The sequence below is a fragment of the Podarcis filfolensis genome, assembly GCF_964270895.1.
Source record: "Podarcis filfolensis genome assembly, chromosome: 2".
Classification (NCBI taxonomy): domain Eukaryota; kingdom Metazoa; phylum Chordata; class Lepidosauria; order Squamata; family Lacertidae; genus Podarcis; species Podarcis filfolensis.
In genome coordinates this window covers 8,557,214-8,576,163 of record NC_139605.1, presented here as the reverse complement: position 1 = coordinate 8,576,163, position 18,950 = coordinate 8,557,214, and the positions used below count along the sequence as shown (strand labels likewise).

The window sequence follows — 18,950 nt, the reverse complement described above, 5'->3', positions numbered from 1 at the left end:
ATTGTAAAACAAAAAAGATTATAATAAGAATTATTATTAAAAATGAATAATAATAATAATAATAATAATATCAAAACAGATAAACAGGGTTGTTGTTTTAAACGGAACCAAAAAGGCATAATGAAATTACATTTCTGATTAAGGCTTGCCTAAACAAAAACTAGGATGCGGGTGGTGCTGTGGTCTAAACCACAGAGCCTAGGGCCTGCCGATCAGAAGGTCGGCGGTTCAAATCCCCATAACGGGGTGAGCTCCCGTTGCTCTGTCCCAGCTCCTGCCAACCTAGCAGTTCGAAAGCATGTCAAAGTGCAAGTAGATAAATAGGTACCACTCCGGCGGGAAGGTAAACGGTGTTTCTGTGCGCTGCTCTGGTTTGCCAGAAGCGGCTTTGTCATGCTGGCCACATGACCCGGAAGCTGTACGCCGGCTCCCTCGGCCAATAAAGCGAGATGAGCAACCCCAGAGTCGGCCACAACTGGACCTAATGGTCAGGGGTGCCTTTACCTTTACCTTAAACAAAAACTATATTTAAAAAGTTGACACCACTAATAATGCAAGCAAAGAGTTTCAGGTAAATGGGTGCTGACACACTAAGATATCAATTCCTCGCACAACAAACATTGCAGAACAAAGAAGCATTTGCAAAATTCATTGCAGAACAAGCAAGCATTTGCAAAATTCCCAAAAAAAGAAAGAAAGAGTTGTTGGTTTAATAATCATCATCAGATAGCGCTTTGATTCCAAACCAATGCGCATGCCGTACTACAATTCCCAGAAGCCCTTGCCTTCCAAGGGGCCGGGAGGCGCGAGGACTACAATTCCCAGCATGCCCTGGCCTTTCCTGCTGGCGGGCTCCCTCCCTTGCCTTCGCCCAGCTTCGGAGCACAAAGGCAGGTGGTGGGGAAGCGCTGGAGATGCAAAGCGGGTCCTGCCTGCTCTGGATGGGCCCTGGCGCCGGTGAGTTGCAGCTGGAAGGGGAGGAATGGGGGGCGAGGAGAATTGCAAGCTCTTGTCCTAGGTTGCCAGCTTCTTCGATCAGCCTCTGCTCCTGTGCTCCTGCGGCAGCAGCAGGCTGGGGCTGTTGGAAGTTGACTGCGTTTTATTTCCCCGGCGTAGAAAGCTTCCCTTGCTGATTTCTGAAGGCCAGCCTGCGTTTAAAAGGCAGAAAAGCAAGCCAGGACTTTCCCCCTCCGTTGGGTCTTCCTGTTTCTGGCTGGGCCTTAACTTGGCATGGGAAAAGAGAGAGATGTTTTAATCTGTTCAGCAAAACAAGGTGCATGCAAAATTTGGAGGTGGCATATAAACCCATCTGGGTTTTTTTTCGTTAAAAAAGTAACTTTTTATTGGATTTTATAAACAAGGATCATAGGAATAATGAACAGCATAACTGAAAAGACCAGGTCTCTGAATGTAATTCGTATATCGCAAAAATAGCACGATAAATTTGCAAGAATATCTGCAACACATGATTCATTATTAGTGTTCAATGTGCAAGTCCTTGGTTTAAATCAGGCATCCCCAAACTTGGCCCTCCAGATGATTTGGGACTACAGTTCCCATCATCCCTGACCACTGGTCCTGTTAGCTAGGGATGATGGGAGTTGTAGTCCCAAAACGTCTGGAGGGCTGAGTTGGGGGATGCCTGGTTTAAATAAACCAAGTGGAGTGGATTAAATAAAAACAGCATGTGGAAACAGGATAGAACTGCTTGGCTCTGTTTTGTTTAAAGCTTGTAAACCCAGCTGTTTTTAAGGTGCCACAAGAAAGTATGAATTCTTTTTTTCCAATTTCCAATTCCAATATACGGTTGTATATTGCTGTAATATACTGTAATATACAGTTCTTACAGAACCATTTATAAATGTGGCAGCTGATTAAGTCATACAGAATACATCCATAATTCACTGCTTTCATGAAAATGTAGAGGACTGGGCTTTTGATTCTCTCTCCCACCTTGCCCCGAAATCAAATATCACTTTGAAATTTGCAAAATACTTTTTGAGAGATTCAGTTTTGACAAATAGGGAGAGAGGGCTGTTGGACTGAGGTTCTGCTTGTGGGCTTCCCATTGCGTTTTCCAGGTCAGCCACTGTAAGAACAGGATATGGCCTGATCCAGTAAGGGGCATATTCTTGCATATTCTTAATCCATAAAATGCAGCTCAGTTCCCCTAACCTGCAAATAACAGAAATCTTTTTTTTTAAAAGTTCCCACAGAGTACCGAATGACGTCCTCAGTTGAACCTGGATCTCCCCCTTTTTCCGAAGGGAGAGGAGAAAATACTTTGGTGGAGTCAGCTCAGGTAGGAAATTTTTGAATGAGGATGGGGAAAACCGTGAAGCCGGCCAGTGCCTCTGCAAAGCTCCATCCTTATTTCAGAAATAATAATAATAATAATAATAATAATAATAATAATAATTTATTTATTTATTTATTTATTTATTTATTTATACATACCCCGCCCATCTGGCTGGGTTTCCCCAGCCACTCTTGGCGGCTTCCAACAAAACACTAAAATGCAATAATCTATTAAACATTAAAAGCTTCCCTAAACAGGGCTGCCTTCAGATGTCATTATATATCGTGATATAGCATTATATCGCGCATGTTCAGCTGCTGATATAGCACAATGCTGGAAACCAGATGATCGCCCAGCCCTCCGTTTGACTCTTCACAGTTCCTGATTTAAGTCATTGTGATATATTGGTATATCACGAAGTTCAGCTGGTGATGTGTGTTGAAAACCAGATATCGCCCAGCCCTACTCCCAGGATTCTTTTGGGGAAGCAGTGCGCCTTTAAAAGTATGGTGCTTACACAGACTGACTTCAACACTGATGACGGGACAGTATTTTCCTGAGGGCAAAATAAGGGCTTGGATGGTGCAGGGCAGGCCAAATGGGCCACACAGCTCTGTCCTGCAACGACTTGCCAAGACTCCTTGGCATCTGCCCACTGAAGCACCTTGTCTCACTGCTTGACAGTAGGGCTGGCGCTGAACGAAAACAGGAAAGGCTGGTAGAGAGAGGAGGGGAGGGAAGAAAGAGAGGAAGGCGTATAAATGTATAAGGGGTGCCTTCTAAGCAAAGTACTTTTATATAATAATAATAATAATAATAATAATAATAATAATAATAATAATTTATTATTTGTACCCCGCCCATCTGGCTGGGTCTCCCCAGCCACTCTGGGCGGCTTCCAGCAAAGATTAAAAATACATTAAAATGTCACACATTAAAAACTTCCCTGAACAGGGCTGCCTTCAGATGTCTTCTAAATGTCAGGTAGTTGTTTATTTCTTCGACATCTGATGGGAGGGCGTTTTATGGTCAGCTAAGTGTAGAATGCGGCACACGTCATTTGGGCACCGTCTGCACTATGCATTTAAAGCTGTATCATACCACTTTAAACTGTTATGCCTTCCCCAAAGGATCCTGGGAACTCTACTTTGTTAAGGACGCAGACAGCTGCAAGGAGGCCCCAGTTCTCTTCCCAGAGCTGCACTTCCCAGACTGGTTTAACAAGCAACCCCAGGAAACTCTGGGAACCACTGATCTGTGAGGAAAATAAGTGTCTCCAGGGACGCGGGTGGCACTGTGGTCTAAACCACAGAGTCTAGGACTTGCTGATCAGAAGGTCGGCGGTTCAAATCCCCGCGACGGGTGAGCTCCCGTTGCTCGGTCCCTGCTCCTGCCATCTAGCAGTTCGAAAGCATGTCAAAGTGCAAGTAGATAAATAGGTACCGCTCCGTCGGGAAAGTAAACGGCGTTTCCGTGCGCTGCTCTGGTTCGCCAGAAGTGGCCACATGACCCCGAAGCTGTACACCGGCTCCCTCGGCCTATAGAGCGAGATGAACACGCAAATCCAGAGTCCGCGACTGGACCTAACAGTCAGGGGTACCTTTACCTTTAATAATTCAAGTTGCCATGAAGCTCACAGGCTGACCTGGTGCCAGTCCTTGCGTCTCAGCTGTTTAACCTACCTCGCAGGGTTGTTTTGAGGAAGAGTTGAGATGCAGGGGAACCGTGTCTGCCACCTCGGGTCCCTCAGATTTTGCTTTGTTCTTGCAGGGCCCGTTGACCTTTGAAGACGTGGCCGTATACTTCACGGAAGGGCAGGCAGCTCTGCTGAACCCGGTCCAAAGAGCCTTGTACCGGGAGGTCATGCTGGAGAATTATGGGAATGTGTCCTCGCTGGGTAAGGAAGGCGGCAGTGCCTTGATAAACTCTTAAAATGGAAAGCGTAACCATGGTTGTAGAGCAGCCTTCGCCTACCATATCGTTGGACTACAACTTCCATCATCCCTGACCATTCGCCACACTAGCTGGGACTGATGGGAGCTATAATCCAAACCATCTGAAGGGCGCCAGGTTGGGGGAGGCTGGTGTATAGGGTAATCCTTGTGGTCTGCCTAAGAATGTAAATGCATTTTCTGAATTATTTTGGCGTTGCACAGCCAAACGTTCATTCTGAAATTATGGCTAAGCATTCATTCATCCTGAAATGATGGCTGAAAGCGAAGGAAAATGGGAAGCTGTCTTACGCTGAGTTAGATGACGGGTCCACCTTGCTCAGTGTCGTCTGGCAAAAGCTCTCCAGTGTTTCAATCAATATTTCAGCTCTCCAAAGGCCCTGATCTCTCCCAGCCTTAAGTAGAGATGTTGGGGATTGAACCAGTGACCTTCTGCATTCAAAGCAGATGCTGTTCCATTGAGCTAAGGGCCTCCCTTATAAGAGCGTATGAATTGTTTTCTTATTAAGCGACAAATAGGCATATACAGAGGGGACATGGGTGGCGCTGTGGGCTAAACCACAGAGCCTAGGACTTGCCGATCAGAAGGTCGGCGGTTCGAATCCCTGCGACGGGGTGAGCTCCCGTTGCTCGGTCCCTGCTCCTGCCAACCTAGCAGTTCAAAAGCACGTCAAAGTGCAAGTAGATAAATAGGTACCACTCTGGCGGGAAGGTAAACGGCGTTTCCGTACGCTGCTCTGGTTCGCCAGAAGCGGCTTAGTCATGCTGGCCACATGACCCGGAAGCTGTATGCTGGCTCCCTCAGCCAATAAAGCGAGATGAGCACCGCAACCGCCACGACTGGACCTAATGGTCAGGGGTCCCTTTACCTTTAGGCGTATACAGAGTTTTTATACGTAGACTGTATCAGCAAAGTTGACTTGGCATAAACTCTCCCTTTGCATAACTTGCAGTTAAACCTCAGTAAAGAAGAAGAAAAGAAAAGAAGTAATGAAAGGAAATAAAGGAAGGGAGAAAATAGTACATCTGTGTAAGCTTCCTTTTCTGCTGTTGTTTTGTTTAATGGAAAGAGTGAATTGCATAAAAATTAAAATTTGCAGCCAGGCAAAATGAAAGATTAAATGGTTACATAGGCTTAGTCTTGTTAAGTTTATGCGCGTGCGCACGCACACACACAAACACACACACACACATATATATATAAACCCAGTAAGCCAATTGTGACCTTGATTTCCCCCCTCGTTCTTTCCCAAGAAGGATTTCCAGTCCTCAAGCCTGACCTCATCTCCCGGCTAGAGCAAGGGGAAGACATGTGGGTGCCTGATTCTCAGGGGATGGATGAAACCGTGATCTCCAACACGCACACAGGTAAGGGGCTTGGGATAAGTTGGTTATTCCGCCCCCCGACCCTCAACAATTAGCAGTGGCCTGAAACGGTTTCATTTCCTCTCTCTCCCCCTCCAACTGCCTAAGAGTGTGACCACATCTACTGCGATTAGGAATGGGAGGACACAGCAATTTTGCTTCTCTTCTCATTTTTCTGACCTTCAATTTCGTTGTCCACATTCCTGCAGCAAATCTGCCAATTTTGTTTCTTTAAAAAAAAATCCTCTTGGAAATTATTTCTCCTAATAAGACACAAATTTGCCCGCCGTTTTGACCAACGTACCCATTTTTGCAAGCCACTGTGTTGCATTTTGGCATGCTATTTTCGCAAACGTATTGATTATTATGCCCACGTTTACCTCATATATTCCTTTTTCTAAACGTCGGTGGGAGAACTGCATCGTGAAATTTGGACAAGTGTGCATTTCAAAGGGTGGCTGCGTCTTATGTTCTCATACTGTCTCGGGAAACATAAATTTGGCTTTAAATGGGAACGGAATGGGATTTCTGCCCCGTCCCTAAAAGGGATTCTAGGCCTCTGTGGAGCATTTGTGGGGTGCCCCATGGAACACAAGTGGGAAGACCCTCTAGCGAAGGGCCATATTCCCTTGTGGCAGCCTTCTGGGGGCCTCATGCCAGTGGAGGGTGTGGCCAGGGACAAAGTGGGTGGAGCCAAAGTTAAAAGTGGGCAGGCCAAAAGACGTCCATCTACGTTCCATACAAGACATCTTTCCGTCCTCTATTCAGGCGAGCAAAAGGCATTACAGTGGAGCGACGTCATAAGCACATTTAACGCGCATGAATTCAACTCCATGTACCTGTTGAAACAAGGCGTGGGTGACTGTCAGAGCCAAGTGTGGGCGGTTCCAGCTAGTGAGCCGTCTTGGGGTGAGCGCGAGTGCGATTTCCTGGCCGAGCACGCCATCCTTCAAGGACAGTATTCATCATGCCCCATGGCCCCTAAACGCAAGCTAGCTGCCTGCAGGTCACCCGGAGGGCAGCGCAAGAAGCAGCGATCTGTTCCGACGCTGGAGGAGAAAGTGGCTGTGTTGGATTTATTGAGGACCGGCATGTCCGTCTCCAAAGTGGCCCGCGTATATGGCCGCAATGAATCCAGCATCCGTGCCATTAAAGTTCGAGAGAGAGAAATCCGTCAAGCCGTGGCCTCGGGTGCTCCTATAACGGCTAAGGTGACGAGCCAAGTTCGCGATCAGACTTTGGTGAAGGCGGAAAAGGCCTTGTACCTGTGGCTGGAAGACATGAATGGCCAAGGCCTTCCCGTTGACGGCAACATGATGCGAGAAAAAGCTCTTGACCTGTACGCGCTGTTCAAGCCTCTTACCGGAGAGGGGCGGCCTTGTGACGAGAAGGAGTTCAAAGCCAGCCAAGGTTGGCTCAACAGCTTCAGGAACCGCTTCAACCTGAAAAATGGCCAGAGCCCTGGCGATGCTGCACCCACCAACAAACAAGCAGCGAAGCCCTACTCCAAACAGTTAAAGAAACTGATAGAAGAAAAGGGATATCTCCCGGAACAAGTTTTCAACGCTGGCGAGACGGGGCTCTTCTGGAAGAAAATGCCCAGCCGCACGTACATTTCGAAAGCAGAAAGACAGGCGGCCGAAGACCGTGTGATGTTGTTGTTTTGTTGCAACGCAGCCGGGCATTTAATAAAGCCCGGCCTGCTCTGTGGTTCTGCAAATCCTCGTGCCCTAAAAGGCAAGGACAAACACCTCCTGCCTGTGTTCTGGCAATCGAGCAAAAAGGCCTGGGTGACGGCAGCAATATTCCTGGATTGGTTCCATCGATGCTTCGTTCCGGAGGTCAAGCGGTACCTCGAAGAGAAAGGAATCGACTTTAAGGTGTTGCTGATTGTCGACGATTCTCCTGGCCACCCTGAGGGAGTCCGGTTTGCGCATAGCGACGTCGAAGTTGTCTTTCTGCCCCATAGCGCCACCTCCGCCATCCAGCCTCTCGACCAAGGCGTAGTTCTCTGCTTCAAGGCCAAGTACACGAGTCTTATGTTCTCGCGGGTCTGCAACGCTCTGGACGCCGATCCAAGCCTCAACGCGGCCGAACGTTGGAAGTCCTTCAACATCGCCAATTGCATCACTTACGTCAAACAAGCCACGGATGCGATCGAGCCAGAAACGGTCAACGCGTGTTGGCGAAACCTGTGGAAGAAATGTGTGAATGATTTCAGGGGTTTCCCAACCATTCACCACGAAGTGGAGCGTATCGTTCGGGTGGCCAGGCAGTTGGGCGGCGATGGCTTCAGCGACATCCTTGAGGAAGAAATAGAAGAATTAATCAAGGGCCATAGAGGAACGTCGGCTAGCGAAGAGCCCGAGGATCTGATAAAATCGGAAGAGGAAGATGACGACGAACAGGAGGAGCCGGCAAGTTGGAACCTCCCCAAATTTGCCGAGGTGTTTCAAGCGGCAAAGCGCTTGAACGATTTGATTTCGGAATACGATCCCTCCATGGAGCAGAGCCTCAAAGTCACACGTGGCATCGCGGAAGCCTTGAGGCCCTACCGAGAAATGTTTGAGCAGCTGAAGAGGCAGCAGCGGCAGTTGCCGGTCGCCATGTTGTTCTCGAAAAAACAACCGGCAGCGGATGAGCCCTTGCAACCGACTCTTCGCGCGGACACAGAGCCAGCCGCCTTGTGTGTGACTCACTCTCCATCACGCAAACCTGGACCGTTTTCTGCCGGATCGGCATCAGACCCTTGTGACCCCTCAGCAGTGATGTCAGGAGAACAGAAAGACAAATCGCCCGAGTGTGTACAGCGGCCCTCTTCATTGTTTCATCCTCATCGTATACAGGTGTGTACCGCAGTGTGCTTTATGGGCGGTTTAAGGGATTTTCTTTTTTTTTTTTTTTAAATAATATTTATTGAGTTTTTTCATAATTTCTCCAATCATACAATTTTAAGCATCACTTATTTTGACTTATTCGACCTCCCTCAACTCCTCTGATAATCATCCATACTTAATTTCTTATCAACACATTCCTTAATTATAGTATTACCATTTTAATACATCTTCCCGTCCTCTTTTACCTTTTTTGCAATATTCCTTATTTTTTTCACAAAGCTTCTTTGAAACACACTAGCGTTGTATTTTCCTCACATACAGTTTTCAAATAATCTCTAAATTTCCCCCAGTCCTCTAGAAACTCATAGTCTCTCTGAAGTCTGATTTTCCCAGTTAATTTATCGAGTTCTGCGAAGTTTGTCAGTTTTTCTCTCCATTCTTCAATATTTGGAAGTTCTTTCTGCTTCCATCTTTGAGCTAGCAATATTCTCGCAGCTGTTATTGCGTATTGGAAGATTTTGCGATCCCTCCTCTTTATATCATTTCTAATTATTCCCAGCAGGAAGGTCTCTGGTTTCTTCACAAAGCTATATTTCAGCATTTTCTTTAACTCATTATAAACCAGTTCCCAGAATCCCTTCACTTTTTTGCACTCCCACCACATATGTATGAATGTACCCTCCTTCTCCCCGCATTTCCAACATTTATTACAGATTTTATACATTTTTGCTAATTTAGCAGGGGTCATATACCATCTGTATACCATCTTCATGGTGTTTTCCTTCAACGTAGTGCATGCTGTAAACTTCAAGTTTTCATTCCATATTTTTTGCCAATCTTCCAAATCTATACTGTACCCTAAATCCCTGGCCCAATGGATCATTACTGCTTTGACTTCCTCATCCAACGTATACCATTCCAATAGAATTTTATACATTTTTGAGATTATCTTACAATCATTGTTAACAATTTCTATTTGGAATTTCGAATCCTTTTCCTTATACCCTCTCTCTTTCATATCCTTTTTGAACATATTACTTATCTGATAGTAGTGCAGCCAATCAGATACATGCTCTTTTATTTGCTCATATGGTTTTAGTCTCCATTTCCCGTCTTCCTTTACCACCAAATCTCCATAAGTAATCCAGTTACTTCTCATATTAATTTTTCTAACTCCCATAATCTCTAGTGGAGATAGCCAGTGTGGAACTCCCATTTCCAATATGTTCTTATATCTGTCCCACACTTCCAACAACGATTTCCGGAAGATGTGGTTTTCGAAAGATTTATAACCCAATTTCTTCTCTTGCCATAAATGCGCGTGCCATCCAAATCTTGCATCAAAGCCCTCTAGATCCAGTAGTTTGGTATTTTTAAGTTTTATCCATTCTTTTATCCAGCAAAGACATGATGCCTCATAGTATAGTTTTAAATCTGGCAGGGCAAAGCCTCCTCTTTCCTTTACGTCTGTTAATAATTTATATTTAATTCTCGGCTTTTTGCCCTGCCAGATGTATCTTGAGATCGTTCTTTGCCATTCCTCAAATATCTTTACTCCTTTTAATTTTGGAATCATTTGGAATAAGAATAGCATCCTTGGGAGCACGTTCATCTTCACCATTGAGATTCTACCCCAGAAAGATAGTTTTAACCTTCCCCATCCCTCCAGATCTTTCTTAATTCGGTTCCAAACCGGGACATAATTATTTTGGAACAGATCGATATTTTTTGGAGTCAACCATATTCCCAAATATTTAACCTTTTTAACAGCTTCAATACCTATTTGTTGCTGCAGCACTTCAGTCATTGTTTGGTCCATATTTTTGATTATAATTTTAGTTTTTTTCCTGTTTAACTTAAAGCCTGCCACATCACCAAACTTTTCAATCTCCTCTAGCACTTCAGAGGCACTATTCATCGGATCTTCCACCATTATTACCAAATCATCGGCAAAGGCCTTAACTTTGTATTCATTTTGGCCTACTGTCACCCCCTTTATCCTTTCATTTTCCCTGATTGAATTCAAAAAAACCTCCAAGACCATTATAAACAGCAGAGGTGAAAGCGGACAGCCCTGTCTAGTACCTTTTGATATTTCGATTTCTTCTGTTATCACGTTATTCACTATTAATTTCGCCTTTTGTTCAGTATATATTGCCTTAATTCCGTTCAAGAAGTCATTTCCCAATCCCATGTATTCCATATTTTTCAACATGAAATCCCATGATACATTGTCAAATGCCTTTTCGGCATCCACAAACATTAACATTGCCTGTCTTTCGTTCCTAGCTGTCAGATATTCTAACGTATTTATTATATTCCTCACATTATCCCTCATCTGTCTGCCGGGAAGGAAACCCGCTTGGTCCTCGTGAATGACTTCTTGTAACACCTTTTTTAATCTCTTCGCCATTATTCCTGCAAAAATTTTATAATCCGTATTTAATAGGGAAATCGGTCTATAATTCTTTACTTGTGTTTGGTCCGCATCCTCTTTTGGAATAAAGGTTATAAATGCATCTTTCCAAGTCCCCGGAATCTCTCTCTCTTTTAAGATGTTGTTCATTACTTCTTTTAATGGTGTTGTTAGGGCTATTCTCAACTCTTTATAATACTTTGCTGTAAACCCATCTGGTCCTGGGGATTTCCCATTTTTCAATTCTGTAATTACCTCCTTGATCTCCTCATTATTAATCTGGGTGTTCAGCCTTTCTGTTACTTCTGTTGGGATCTTTTGCACTTCTTTTTCTTTTAAATATCTTTCTATTTTCCTCATACTATTCTTTTCTTTATTCTTATACAAATGTCTGTAGAAATCCAAGAATCCTTTTCTAATACCCTTGGGGCTGACTATCTCTTCTCCTTCCACATTGATTTTGTTTACTGTACTTTGTTCTTTCCTTTTCTTAATCTGCCAAGCAAGCCATTTTCCTGATTTATTTGCAAACTCAAAGTTTTTTTTGTCTAATTCTTTTAATGTTCCATTCCACCTCTTTATTTATTATCATTGCAAATTGGGTTTGCAGGGCTTTAATACTTTGTCTAATTCTTGTATTGTTTGGTTTTTTAATTAGCTTTTTCTCATTTTCCATAATTTGTTTTAAAATCTCTGTCTTTACTTTCTCTCTGTTCTTCTTTTTAAGTGAGTTTTTTTGTATAAAAAACCCTCTCATCACTGCCTTGCTTGCATCCCATACTATACTCATCTTCGTTCCTTTATTACAATTATCCACAAAGTAATCATTCACTTTCTTTTGTGCCTCTTGGATAAGATTTTGATCATCGAATAGGCCTTCATTTAATCTCCACCTGAATGATCTTTCTTCAAAGCCTTTAAGTTCTAATTTAATTGGACTATGGTCTGAAATTACTCTTGGTTCAATTTCTACCTGAGTGATTCTTGGAGTTAATTCACTCGAAATCCAAACTTGATCAATTCTGGACATCGCTTGGTTTGGTTCTGAGTAAAAAGTGAATTGTTTTTCTAGCGGGTGTTTTAATCTCCAAATATCGATTAAATTACAGTCTTTAACCATTTCAAAAAATGTTTTGGGTAGTTTTCCTTCTTTTGTCCCACCGTCTCTCAATCTATCCATTTCTATTGACACTACCCCATTCATATCACCCATCAGGATTATTTTTTGATCTACATATTCCAACAGTTTTTCTTCCAAATTTTTATAAAAGTCAGTTTTACTTCCATTAGGTGCATAAATCCCAACAACTATTAATTTTTCACCTTGCCAATTGATTTGGACAGCTATAATTCTTCCCTCTTCATCCTTAAATATTTGCTGAGCCTCGAGTTTACTTTTTATATACAATATCACTCCTCTTTTCTTTTCTTTGTCTGAGGATATGAATTCATTTCCGAGTCTTTTGTTAACCAAAATTTTCCTATGCCTTTTCGCCACGTGTGTCTCCTGCAAACAGATTATATCTAAGTTTTTTTTCTTTAGAAATTGTTCCACCTTGTTCCGTTTTTTTTTTCGTTCAGTCCATTAATGTTCCAATTCCATAATTTTAACGCCATTTTATTTCCGAATAATCAAGATAAAAGAAATTTTTTCTATATAGTAGTTCTTTATAGTCTTTCTTCTTCTTCCTCTTCCTCCTCCTCCTCTCCCTCCCCTTCCTCTTCTCCCGCTAGCCTTTCTCCCATTTTTTCCCTCTCCGCCAAATCCTTCACGCCTTTAACCTCCACTCCTCCTGTTGCTCCTTTAAGTTCTTCTTCTTCCTCTACTAGTAATTCCTTATATTTCCTCTGAAATTTGCCTATCTCTTCCGGGCTGGACAATCTATGTCTCTTATTTTTGTAAATAAAGGAGATCCCCTCCGGGAACTCCCATTTAAATTCAATATTGTTCTTTTTAAGAATTTGCACCTGTTGTTTATAGGGGTCTCTTCGTTTTAACAACCTAATTGGAATGTCTTTAAAAATAATTATATAACTCCCATCTATCATTAGTCTTTTTTCTCTATTTTTTTGGAGTACCAAATTTCTCATATCTCTATCCTTAAAGGTTATCAAACAGTCCCCTGGCAGTTTTCTTGCCCTTGTCGTTCTCACTTTCATTCTGAAGGCATTCTGTACCATACATGCTATCTCTTCTACTTGGTACTCTAACCATTGTGCCAATTCTATTACTAGTTTTTGTCTAATATTTTCACCTTGGTTTTCTGGGACCCCCCTCAACCTTAAATTAACTTCCCGTTGTCTAAGTTCGTTCATGGAGATCGCATCCCACATTTCCTCTTGTGATTTATTAGTTTCTAAGAGACCTACTCTGATTTTATCATCTTCACGTTTCAGTTCTTTCATTTCCAATTTTGTCTTTTTCATTCCCTCCTCTAATACGTGAGTTCTTTTGGATACCTCTTTAATTTGGCCTTTCAATTCATTTACAGTTTCATCTATTTTCTTATCCATTTTCCCTATCTTTAAGTCTACCTGTTCTATCTTTGTTTCTAAATTCTTCTCGCTCTGTCTAATTTCTGCAAACATTTTTAAGATTTCCGATCTGAAATCTGATTCTTGCTTGGACCCTTTTCTTTCTACTGGGGTTCCCCCATTCCCACCTTTCTTTGGTTGATGGGACATTTTCAATTAAGTATAAAAGAGTACTAATAGTAATTATAATAATGATGATTCAATTCTATCGATAATTACAAAGCTCAGAGCCAGTTCCACTAGGACATCTGAAGTAATATTCCAATAATTTCTTCTTGGTGTCCCCAGTTAAACTAATCCGCTAAATGAAATATTCCAGCATCCCACCAAAAAGAAAATCAAAGATCAAAGTTCTGAGCTCAGGTCAGAGTTCAAATTATATTCCAGTCAGAAATATCCAAAGTTTGAGTCTAGGTCCAGTCAAATCCGATAATTAAACCAGCTCTTCCTGCCTCTTAATAGTCTATTCCTTACAATGTCGTTTGCAGAATATGTCTTTTTCATGGGACCACTCTTTATCTTCTTATCCTCTTAGTCTTCTTGCCCTCAATTGGGCTATATTCCACTACAAGTCCGGTCAGCCGAAGAATCCAGAAGAAATTCAAGTAAACCAAGAAATTCAAATCGATCAAGATCCTTCCCTCAAGTGTTTAAGTCCGGCTTTCAAATACTTTCAGAAACGTTAAGCCAGCCCAGGGAGGTTAGCAAATGCTAGCAAAATGAGTTGCAGTTTCTCTCCCATCCACCAGAGGTCAGCCAACAGTGAAATGGGGAAGGAAAGCACACGGAAAGAGGGAGGGGGAGGAGAAAACCTTTCCAATTCCCTTCCTCGAAGAAGGAAGGGTAATATCAACTATAAACAGTCTATTTATTAAAGTTTCTGAGTTTCCGAGTTTCAGGGGGGGGAGGGAAGCGGCAATACCGTACCTCCCCTTTCCCTCTCTCTTCTAAGGCACAAAAAACAAAAAAAAAAACAATATATAATGGCGCCCACTCCGTAGCGCAATGGAGTCCTCCGTTACGCAAAACTTTCAGAGATGAAGCTAAATTCTTCCTCTTTCCCACTATCTCAAAGAGGGCTAGATTATATCAAATAGTTTCTAAATATTACCTCTTTGCTCCCCCTCTACTTCCTCTCTTGCCAGATATTTTGTATCCTCTAATATAGTCTAAGAGGGTGTAGAGCGGAGAGAAGAACTTTAGCCGCTAGCGTCACTTACACTTTCTCCCGCTTTGCTTAGGTCTCTGCGTCCACGCTGATTTCAGATAAAAGTCGAGCTCTTTTTGACTTCCTCTTCTTCGAGTCTTTCCTTAGATGACATCCACTTTAGTTTTATCCCTTTTTTAGGCTCGAATTTCTTTCTTTTGAGAATCCAGCGCTTCTCCTGCAGGCTCGGGGCTTCGCGTTTTCGGAGACAGCTATGGCTTCCCTCAGCCCGCTTCTCCCCCCGCCGTACTCTTCGCTCCAAAACGGAGTTACCTGACGGCTGAGAGTTCCGCTTTTTGGCTCCGCGGGAAACAGTGTATCTGAACGCCCACCAGATACTTTTCAGGGGACCACGGCGCCCTGTGGAACCCCTATTTTCCTCCGAAAAGCTCAGGACTCTTCTCTAAGGAAGAAATCCCCGCCTGACTCAAAGTCGCGCTGAACCGGAAGTCTCCGTGTCCGGTTTAAGGGATTTTCAAGGGTAATTTTGACTATACAAAATTTTTGCCTTAGGTGCCGAGTCTGGAGCCTAATCCCCGTGTTACATGCGATTCCATGGTATTATAGCTTGAGGATACATGGGATGAAGGCCCTAAAGGAGGTTGTGCAGGTTTATGATGGAGGGGGTATAGCCTGGTGAAACGCACGGGGGCTGGCTGGAGAGTGGGTTCTGGAGGCCAGAGTTTTCCAACTTCTGGGTTAAAATATTGCAATTACTATAGAGCTCCAGGTTCAAATCCCCACTCGGTTGTGAAGGCCACTGAGCGGTTCTGGGGCATTCACACATACTGCCTAAGCTGCCTCACGGGGTGGTTGTGAGGAGAAAATTGAGAGGTGGGGGGAAAGAAGTATGTACCATGCCCTGAGTCTTCTGCAGAGAAGGCAAGGTGTCCACATAATGAACAAATAAATGCTATGCTCACCAAAATGTACGTTTCTTTTGTATTTGTTTGCAGTGGCTCAGCTCCTCCGATAAGATCAAGGAGGTTCATGGGGCTGTTTCCCTCCCCTTCTCTTCCTCCCTGACCCACCTGGCAATGTCTGCCGCCTCATGATGGCTTCTTTTTTACCAAGAGATGGGCAGATCCTGCTCCTCAGCTAAGGCAAACCTTTTTACCCCTTCTCATTTGCCCACCCTTATCCCTCCACCCAAGGATGGCAGGGAATGGCTTGTTTATCATTGTACCAAGTCTGAAGGGGTCTTAATGGTTTACATATGGTTTTCTTTTCTCCTTTCTGTATGTCTTAGTAAAGCACCACCAACCTTTTTGGGGCTGGTGCATTATTTGGAATGCTGTGGTCACAAAATGGCTGCCGCCGGGCGCATGCCTTGAGACAAAATGGTTGCCACATATAAAAGAACGGGGGGGGCGGGGATGAAACCGGACAGGGAAGCTCTGCCATCGGCTGCCCCATCAATGGGCGTAATGTGCTTTTTACTGATCATAAAATCATAGAGTGGTAGAGTTGGAAGGGACCCAAGGGTCATCTAGTCCAACCCCCTGCAGTGCTTTGTTTGACATTCCAGTTGAGTTTCAGGGCACTTCCAGACAACCACTATTTGCGGGTGGGATTCAGGCATGAGATTATGGTAGATCTGGAGCTCTCATGCAATACACCCTCCACTCCCAGCTTTACCCAAATTTCTATTTTGAATTGTCATTTTCCTCTCAGTTTCCCTCCATCCCTGCTAATAATAAAAACAGCGATGGGGAAACTCTTTGTTTTTCTGTTCTATTCAGAACATGCAGGAGGCTGGGTGCCCAGTCATGGCATCCGATAAAATGTGGGCCTGCTTGAGGGGGCCCATTTAATATTGGAGAGGCTGGTGTGGATTTTTGAAGCGGTCTTTGCTCAGCAGGCACCATAGGAGGTACTGGCAGGCACATGTGGGCACCATGTTCGTGACCCTTGCCTTGCCCATTTTCTGAGGTTGCTTCTTACAAGGAACAGCAGTGAATCCCCATCTTATGTTTTTTGCTCTTTTCTCCTTTCAGGCGACTGCAAGAAGAGGCATTCATGCCTGGAGTGCAGCCGGCGTTTTGCTCGGAAATCATCTCTCGCCAGACACCAGAGAATCCACGTAGGAGAGATACCCTACAACTGCTTGGAGAGTGGGAAGGGTTTCCCGCGGGAGGCAGAACTCGAGACCCATCGGAGAGCCCGCCCGGAAGAGAAACCGTATAGGTGCCAGGAGTGTGGGAAATGTTTTGTTTACAAATCGAAACTCATTGTGCATCGGAGGGCCCACACAGGAGAGAAACCCTACGAGTGCGCGGAGTGCGGGAAAGGCTTCGCTTACAAGTCTTGCCTTGTGAGCCATCAGAGGCTCCACACCGGAGAGAAACCGTACGGATGTCTGGAGTGTGGGAAAAGCTTTGCTCAGCAGTCTGCTTTTGTGATACACCGGAGAAGCCACACGGGAGAGAAGCCCTACAAATGCGCCGAGTGCTGCAAATCTTTCCCTCAGCTCTCCGACCTGGTGAACCACCGGAGGGTCCACACGGGAGAGAAGCCCTACAAATGTACCGAGTGTGGTAAATCTTTTGCCCAGTGCTCAGCCCTTGTGATCCACCACAGGGTCCACATCGGGGAGAAACCCTACACGTGCTTGGAGTGCGGGAAAGGATTCCCACAGCAGTCGGAGCTTGCAAAACACTGGAGGACCCACACGGGAGAGAAACCCTATACCTGCCTGGAGTGTGGGAAAGGTTTTCTTCAACAGGCTCACCTCAGCGGACACCAGAGAACCCACTCGGGCGAGAAACCCTACGGCTGCGGGGAGTGCGGGAAAGGTTTTGCCGACAAATCGAACCTGGCAAACCACCAGCGGACCCACACAGGGGAGAAACCCTACGATTGCACTGGGTGCGGGAAGCGTTTTGGCCAAAAATCCCACCTCGTGAGACACCAGAGAGTTCACACAGGAGAGAAGCCTTACAACTGTTCAGAGTGTGGGAAATGTTTTGCCCAAAAATCAAATCTTTTGATGCATCAGAGAGTCCATTTGGGGTAGAACTTGGCTTGTAACATGCTCTGCAGATCTGTTTTTTTTAAAGTTTCCCTTTTCCCTTTCAGTTTTCAGTACTGTCTCTGCATTATTCACTCGTGAGAGCATTTGAATGAAAGGAGAATAAATTGTCACACTATGCAAATAGCACAAGTAAACCTCTCCAGAGTCTACCGTGAGACACTCACAATCCTCGTCCGATCTTTCTGTCTCATGCAAGATATAAACTGTTGCCATGCCATGCATTATTATTATTATTATTATTATTATTATTATTATTATTATTATTGAATTTATATATCGCCCTATACCTGGAGGTCTCAGGGTGGTTCACAGAACAAAATCAAAATATAAAAGCATAAAATATATAATCAAAATAAATCAACAACCCAATAAAGCCCGGTTTAGGGAAGTTTTCTTAATGACTGATGTTTTAATGTATTTTTAACCTGTTGGAAACCGCCCAGAGTGACTGGGGAAACCCAGCCAGATGGGCGGGGTATAAGTAACAAATATTATTATTATTATTATTATTATTATTATTATTATTATTATTATTATCCCCGTCCAAAAAAGCCACATTTTGAAAGGGCATAGGATGTCAATCAAATCAACCAAAGGCCTGGTTAAAAAGGAACGTTTTTGCCTGGTGCCTAAAGGTGTATAATGAAGGCGCCAGGTGAACTTCTCTGGGGAGAGCATTCCACAGATGGGGAGCCACTGCAGAGAAGGCCCCGTTCTCATGTTGCCACCCTCCGGCCCTCTCCAGGAGGTGGCACACGAAGAAGGGCCTCAGAAGGTGATCTCAGGGTCTGGGTGGGTTCATATGGAAAGTGGTGGACCTTGAGATATTGCAGTCCTGAGCCATTTAAGGCTTTATAGGTCAGAACCAGCACTTTGAATTGGGCCCGGAAACTAATTGGTAGCCAGTGCAGTCGGACCAGGATCGGTGTAATATGCTCAAACCGTCTTGCAAACCTCGCAACCATCTGGTCTAAGGAAGCACCCACTAAAAGTGCCTCAATCTTGTTTCAGTTTGTTGGCTCTCATCCAGTCCATTATTGAGGCAAGAAAGAAGAGGAGCACGTTCTTTAGCAGCGTGGATTTGGCACGTTAGTTTTTTTGCCAGTTTTCTCAGACCCTTTGGTTCTCAGACCTTTAGCCGTTTGCCAACATCTGGCAATTTTCAAGCCGCTGGATGCAGAAATGACAACATTTCTTTATATACAGCTTGGAAAGTCAGTGTTATTCATTTTTCCCACGACTGCCGGGGCTGGAGACACGTTGATGTTCAGCTTATAAAAGTTTCCCAGTTCTTTAAAAACCTCC

The 18,950-nt window shown here is 44.1% G+C and overlaps 2 protein-coding genes across 3 annotated transcripts in view; both read left to right on the top strand.

Annotated features, from left to right (window-relative positions):
- LOC310756746 (uncharacterized protein) overlaps positions 1–18,950 on the top strand; it is a 1,375,527-nt gene that overhangs the window by 472,783 nt on the left and 883,794 nt on the right. The gene's annotated exons all lie outside the window — the stretch shown is intronic.
- On the top strand, positions 828–17,977 carry LOC310756516 (tigger transposable element-derived protein 1-like). 2 transcript variants are annotated; one of them, XM_083600718.1, is made up of 6 exons: positions 828–957; positions 2,208–2,302; positions 4,070–4,196; positions 5,509–5,619; positions 6,385–8,462; positions 15,568–15,884. In XM_083600718.1, the coding sequence occupies exons 1-6, from the start codon at positions 915–917 to the stop codon at positions 15,664–15,666; spliced, it is 2,553 nt and encodes an 850-aa protein (XP_083456844.1). In that variant the 5' UTR covers positions 828–914; the 3' UTR covers positions 15,667–15,884. The 2 variants fall into 2 exon arrangements, with proteins under 2 accessions (XP_083456844.1, XP_083456845.1); XM_083600719.1 differs by having other exon boundaries at positions 851–957; positions 5,506–5,619; positions 15,568–17,977.

Excerpts from the sequence above, each read along its gene's own strand:
- LOC310756516 (XM_083600719.1), top strand. The coding sequence starts at position 915 with ATGCAAAGCGGGTCCTGCCTGCTCTGGATGGGCCCTGGCGCCG. Across the intron at positions 2,303-4,069 it reads CTTTGGTGGAGTCAGCTCAG|GGCCCGTTGACCTTTGAAGA; the intron begins GTAGGAAATTTT and ends TTGTTCTTGCAG. Across the intron at positions 4,197-5,505 it reads TGGGAATGTGTCCTCGCTGG|AAGGATTTCCAGTCCTCAAG; the intron begins GTAAGGAAGGCG and ends TTCTTTCCCAAG.